Source organism: Tasmannia lanceolata, unplaced genomic scaffold (assembly GCF_043159265.1).
Source record: "Tasmannia lanceolata isolate RefF3 unplaced genomic scaffold, GAP_Taslan_0.1 ptg000002l, whole genome shotgun sequence".
Lineage (NCBI taxonomy): Eukaryota > Viridiplantae > Streptophyta > Magnoliopsida > Canellales > Winteraceae > Tasmannia > Tasmannia lanceolata.
Window position 1 is genome coordinate 33943101 of NW_027518679.1, and position 6919 is coordinate 33950019.

The 6919-nt window shown below is 37.8% G+C and overlaps 1 protein-coding gene across 1 annotated transcript; it reads right to left on the reverse strand.

Moving 5' to 3' along the window:
- Positions 1 to 1686: 1686 nt before the first annotated feature.
- Positions 1687 to 3587, reverse strand: LOC143890963 (uncharacterized). Its single transcript, XM_077395631.1, has 3 exons — positions 2964 to 3587; positions 2254 to 2849; positions 1687 to 2146 (listed from the first exon to the last, which is right to left on the reverse strand). Exons 1-3 carry the CDS (start codon positions 3585 to 3587, stop codon positions 1687 to 1689), a joined length of 1680 nt encoding a protein of 559 aa, XP_077251746.1.
- Positions 3588 to 6919: the final 3332 nt, after the last annotated feature.

The following is a 6919-nucleotide window of genomic DNA, read 5'->3' on the forward strand; positions in this document are numbered from 1 at the left end:
AACAAATAATATCTTTTGTAAATGTATGGATGAATAATTTCTTTTAAATCATGAAGATACCATTATAAAGTGCATAATCATTCTATGGAATAGGCAACCCTACAAATTTATGATGAGACATGTAATTCTTTAGAACACACTAATTTTCTGCATTATATGACTTTTCTGAACATGTATTCTCATTAGATATACCAACCTGTTTTAACATGCAAATTTCTAGAACAGATTTCACCCTAGCAGTTAAAGAGCATGTGTAGGATAGCATTACAATTACAAAAATGACTCCAAAACAACTAAGAATAAGAGTGAACTGAAGCTAACATAATGTATGCTCTTTTATCAACATATTTTAACACCCAATTTCATAGTTTAGTTGGTCATGACACTAACATCATTAGATTTTCATAGGTAACATGCAATTCCTAAATTGCTAATTAAACAACAAACATACCAAAATCTCTAAAATTTTTGGTAGAAACCTTCTTTTTTTAAAACAAAATCATTGCTTAAATATATGCCCAAAATTATTTTATTTTGAATCTCAAGACATCCTCATAATTTCCAAAACTAGTTTATTCATTAAAAAAACATATGCTATGATCCAAACTGGGTGAGAGTAACATTAAGTTTCTAAAAAAAACACAAGCCTGCAAGTTTAACAATATGCAATAAAGTAGAGAAGGGCAACTGGACTTAAGCACCCTCCAGACAAAGTTACATCAACACCGTTTCCAAAAGAATGAAGGAAAAATGAATTAGGAAACACGAAATTACTTAACATGTAACAACTCAAACATACATGAATTGATTTTAAATGTGTACAAACAGATGGCAGTCATCTTATTATTTTATTAAACAAATGACAACACATTCATCTCAATACCCATTATTTTACCACCATTGAAATCACTACAACAAAAATCAAATTCAAACGAGGATAAGAAATTGATTTTGGATATCTGCAAAAATGGAGTAGTGTCTGAAAGAAATCTAAAGTAGGGGTGCTACCTTGAACTCATTATTTTCAATAAGGGTATATAAGTCAGCTAATTTTCCTTCCAAACACCCAACTACACAGATCAATTATTAGAGCAAATGGGTCAAGGAAATTATGCATTGATTAGGTTGAAACTGATAAAATGATCTTGAGACTTCGAAAACTCACAAAACCAAACAAAACCTGTTAGGCCGAATAGGAAACACCATCAACATAGCTGATTATATTATCAAAATGAAAATGATATACATATCGCTATTATCTATGACACACGGGTGCGGGTGCGACACGACACGGGTACGCGGGTACATGATTTTCCAAAAAACTCGGGTGCGGGTGCGTTGAATATAATAATATTTTTGTTATTTTATTATATATTTATAAAAGAAAAAAGAAAAAAGGAGAGCAATCAAATAACAATAACATCACCAAAATGAAAAATTCTAATATGACTCTTCATTTCATACGTGATTAAGTTCATCATTAAAGCACCAAAATAACATAAAGCATCAATGCATCATCAATCCTTATTCCTAGAAGTCCGTCACCTTATCTCCAATATCAACAACATCGTCCTCTACGTCGTCGGTAAAAACAATGGACTCCAACTCCGGCTCATCCAAAGAAAGACTAGCAACTTCAAGTACCCCTACATCCTCGAAGGAATCAAATGTATCGCCACCTATGTCTCACATCTTTGTCTCTCCTTGCTTATATTGTGGAGTTTGTCTTGAGAGAAGCCGAAGATTGCTATGAACGAAAAGTAAATCTTGAGCTCGTTGTGGAGTTATCTTGTTCCTCTTAAGAGAATGCACAAAAGAGTAAGTGCTCCAATTCCTCTCGGCACAAGATGACGATGAAGGTTGCATAAGAATCTTCAAAGCTATGCTTTGAAGCATAGGGGCACATGTAGCATAGATGGCCCACCACTCATGAGGCTTGATAGTGAACCGTTGATTGATGGAATCAACATCATTGAATAATCCGGACTTCATGGAGAATTTGGCGAACTCCACATTAGCTCTCGTGCGGTCCTCGAAATTGGTGAAGTACCTCTTGAAGCACTTTATCCTCTCGGTATAAATTTTCGCATCCTTATGTGGAGGCACTCGACTTGAATCTTCACTGAGCCATTGCTCACTATAATACCTTTAAGAAAGAAAAAACTAATTTAGCTTCAAATTTCAATTCAAAAGTTAGAACTTAGAAATAAATATAAATAGCTAATAATCTAAATAAATTTAAAGTCACCTAACCTTGGATTCAATGAATGAGCCAAGCAATGAAGTGGAGTGTTGCTCTTGTTCCAACGAGCAAAAAGAATCTCGTGCACCACGTCAAAAAATTTGGACTCATCTTCCTTCCTCTTTCCTTCCTTCCTATATATCGCCGCCCTTACTTTCTCTATCATGGTATCCCACAAATCATAAACCAAGTGAAGGCAAGGCATATCCGTGTCACACTCTCTAAGCATGTCATAGATGAGGGATGTAAATGCGAGTATGTAGTCAATAGAATCCCACCATACGTCATCTAACACCTTCTCTTTTACAAACCTCGCTTTCCCCACGTCATCATCTCTATAACAAGTCCATTTGTCGCTAATAACCATTGCTTGAAGACCTTGCTTTAAGAGTTTCAATCTCTTAAGCATAACAATAACACTGGCGAATCGAGTCTCCGCCACGGAAAGCAACTTCAAAGTGTTGAACTCGTTGAATATGGCTAGTCTCATGGAATGATTCATTATGAAATTCTTAATGATGCTAGCATCTCCCGAAACATCCGTTATCCAACTACATTTATCATATGTAACTTGATTTGCTTCCACATTCTTCGCCGCACATATGTTCTTCAAAGCAAGGTTGAGGGTGTGCACCACACATGGGGTTCAAAAGATGGAAGGAAATTGTGGCTTAATAAGTTGCCCGGCCGCCTTACAATTTGCGGCGTTGTCGGTAATTACTTGGACAACATTTTCATGCCCAACTTCCATAATTACCTCCTTCAACAAGTTGGCAATGAAATGTTTGTCCTTTGTCTCCCCCGAACAAAATACCGCCTTGAAAAACATAGGGCTACCCTCGGTTACCGCCATGAAGTTAATGAGAGGCCGCCTTTGTGAGTCACTCCATCCATCACTAACAATGCTCACCCCTTTATCCTTCCATGTATCTCTAAGGGGTTGCAACAACATATCAACATTTGCCCTCTCTTTTTGTAGTAGAGTCGTCCTTAGCAAGTTGTACCCCGGAGGCAAATAACCGGAAATTGGAATGTTGGCCGCATATGAGTATGAACTCGCATAGTGTGGGTTTTTTGCTAGGTGAAATGGCAAGCCATCGGAGTAAAACATCCGAGCAATCTCGCCATGTAGGTGATCACGGGCCGCCATGTTGAATGCCTTTTCAATAGCACTCACACTTCCACTTGGACCACTTGTCTTCCTCCTCTTTAGATCAAAACTTGGAGGGACAGACATATTACTTGGGCAACTCAATGATCCACTACTTGATGATGGCGGCAATGGCATTCTCTTGGGAGCATTTTGCTTCATACGCTCTTTGAATTCTTCCTCAAACCTTTGCATTGCAAGTAGATCACTTGCTTTCACTTTAGCATATGGTCTGATTCCTTGTCCCGCTATATTCAACAAGTGCGCCCTAACCCTTGTGTACTAGCTACTGAAACTCTTACTACAAAAATTGCATTGCCACCTCACATTCCCTCCACCCTTAGGATCTTTATCAAATATAGAGACATGCTTCCATAAAGGCTTCGGACAAATCTTCATCAGTAGAAGACGTATGTGCGGCACTAGCACCGGATGAAGACATTCTAAAATCTATTAAACAACAAAAACAATTTAGTACTCAACGTTGCAACCCAACAAAACAAGGGACTCTAATTCTCAATTACACAAATTGAAACAAACAAGGTTACAAGGCAACACCAATTGTAAATTTTGTGTACACAACCAAACATACCCATGTAAATTAAACAATTGTATACACAACCAAACATACCCATGTAAATTCAAAAGGCAAGTGGCAAATGGCAAATGGCAATCCAATGCAATGCAATTATAAATTTATAATGAAGCAATTTTAGACTCTCAAGTCTCAACAGGTATTGGCGTATTGCACCCAAAAATCAGTTTTGGACTCTCAAAAGAGTAACAGACAACAGGTATTGCACCCAAAAATCAGTTTTGGACTCTCAACAGCCCAACATGTATTGCACCCAAAAATATGTTTTGGACTCTCAACAGCCAATAGGTATTGCACCCAAAAGTCAGTTTTGGACTCTCAACAGCCAATAGGTATTGCACCCAAAAATCAGTTTTGGACTCTCAACAGCCAACATTTATTACACCCAAAAATCAGATTTGGATTTTGAGAACAGATTGTGAGCCCGAAGCTGATTCTTGGACTCAAAATTAGATTCAACAGATTGTGAGTCCAAAAATCTGCTTGGATTCACAATCTGTTCTCAAAATCCAAAACAAACATGGCCCAATAATCTGTTTTGGACTCAAAATCGATTGACAAAATCCAAAAAAAAAAACAGAGAGAGAAAGAGATATAGAGAGAGAGAGGCTGAGAGAGAGAGATAGAGCCACAGAGAGAGAGGGAAACAGAGAGAGAGAGGCTAAGAGAGAGAGACAGAGAGTAACAGAGCGAGAGAGAGAGACAGAGGTTGAGAGAGTGAGAGAAGGAGAGAGAGAGAGAGAGCACGGGGAGAGAGAGAGAGAGAGAGAGAGAGAGAGAGAGAGAGAGAGAGAATCACACACAGAGAGAGAGAGTTACCTTTAATGGCCGTCGGAGGGGAGGGATGTCGCCGGAGTGGACCGACCTCGTCGGAGGGTAGGGATGTCGCCGGAGTGGACCGACCTCGTCGGAGTGGAGGGATCTCACCGGAGAATATGGGTTTAGGTTTAGGAAAGTAGGGTTTTGAGAGAGGGAGAGAGAATCGATTTGGGTAAGAGAGAATCGAGGGTTTTTTCCCTTTTATTTGTTTTCCAAACAACCCCCCCAATATGTCATAAAGCCACCCTTAAGTCGCTGAAACACCCCCCTCTTAATTAAAACCCACCCAAACGTGTCGGGCACGCGTGGCTGCGCGCGCACCCACGACACACCCGACACGCACCCAAAACAAAAAAATTGTTTTTTTTTAAATGAGGGGTACGCACCCTGGACGTACCCGGGGCGTACCCGCACCCAATACGTGTGGGGTACGGGTACGAGACCCCCGGGAGAGTACCCGTGTTTCCCAAGCTATTATGACAGCCTTTAACACAAAACCTGGTTGAAAACTTTTGTAATCATAGAACCCAAAACATGAATCAAAGCCAAAACTGCGAAAGGATATCAACAACCATACCACTGTTCAAAGATTAAAGTCATTCCAACAAAAATATATCAGATTGAAATCCAATGGAAATCCAATCACACGTAATACTTCTTCCAACCAAGGAAGAGATTAAAGCAAAAACAAACATGTTAGTCTTAATTCAAGATAAAAAAAATATATTTATGTACCAGTTTTGATCACAAAAGAAACGTTTTCTTCCCTAGCTTATTTATTCAAAATGCAGATTTTTCAACCTCCGACATGTGCATATGTTGCCCCTCTTAGCTGTTCCCATTTGTTTTATTTTAGGAAAGTCATTTTCCACCCACAAAGCATGAAAAACAACCATATCTTTTGACATTTACACAAAGTGTAATTAACATTTTAAGAATCAGCCATTTATGTTGACTTTCTCACATCAAGCAATAATGTTTTGAGAAAGTCATTACAACAAATACGTTTCTTTTACTTAGGAGAATAAAGAATAATATAAGTAATGAAAGGAGGCTGCTAGTATCAATTAGAAAGAGAAGGAAATGCAAAAAGGGCTACTAATATCAAAGAGAAAGGAATAAGGTAAGAGGGCTGGTAATATCAGTTGGAAATGAAAAGGAATAAAGGTAAAAATATGTGGAGAATACAAAAGGGCTGCCAATATCATAAGAGTATAAGGGCTAACAAAATCAAGGGTGTGAGGGATAACATTATTATAAGGGTATAAGAGGGCTGTCATTTTTCAAAGTGAGAGATGGCTGCCACAATCACAACTATAAGAGGGCTGCCATAAAAAAATAATGTATATCAACCCTCTATATCACACTGAAATGGTAGTCGAATTATCAATAGCCTAAGACTCCTTATAGACTGAGCTTTGACAACTCAAATTGTACCACAAATGCAACCGATTCCTTTTTCTAGTTCTTTGGCACAAAGAACACAATTTTATATTCTTGAATTTGTAATGAGAGATTAGAAACCGACAGTCACAAGAAAGAGTATAATTGGTCTGTAGGTTAGAATAAAGATACTCATAAAATTTGCAAGGGTTTAAATGGATAGAAAGGTGAAAATTTATGAAAAATAGATGATTTAGAAATTCAGACCATAGCAAATGAAATTAAAATTCAAGCAAAACGACATAGAAAAAGTGAAACTCAAAGACTTTGATATTATAGACCCGATTGAAATGCAAAATTAGGTATACAACCTAAGACAGAAATAATGCATGCAAAGAAGAGATCCTTAGTAAACAAGAAGATGAATAACCATTACCATTTCACAAATATGAAGAGAGATTAAGAAAATTAGCATATTTGAAGTTAGCTTTCCCCCTTTTTCAAAAAAAAAATATGACATCCAACCCTATTCTATTTCTCTGTCCCAAAGTTCCATAGCGTAAAGACGCCACTCCTCTCTTCTGTCAAGCCAAATTCTTTTATTGCAAGCTACATCCAATCGTGGTGTCATCGCTTTAAGGAATCATCCCTTCGAAAGTCTTCGCCAAAGGGATTTGATCTTCAACAAGCTTCATAAGAGGTGTTGTCAAAGGTTTTTTTTTTGCGATTA

What these genes read in the sequence shown, in the direction of transcription:
- LOC143890963 (XM_077395631.1), bottom strand. Translation starts at nt 3,587, where the DNA reads ATGCAAAGGTTTGAGGAAGAATTCAAAGAGCGTATGAAGCAAAATGCT. An exon ending in GGCATGAAAATGTTGTCCAA is followed by an intron (nt 2,850 to 2,963) that starts GTAATTACCGAC and finishes CTTGCTTTGAAG; the next exon opens with AACATATGTGCGGCGAAGAA. An exon ending in GCTCATTCATTGAATCCAAG is followed by an intron (nt 2,147 to 2,253) that starts GTTAGGTGACTT and finishes TCTTTCTTAAAG; the next exon opens with GTATTATAGTGAGCAATGGC.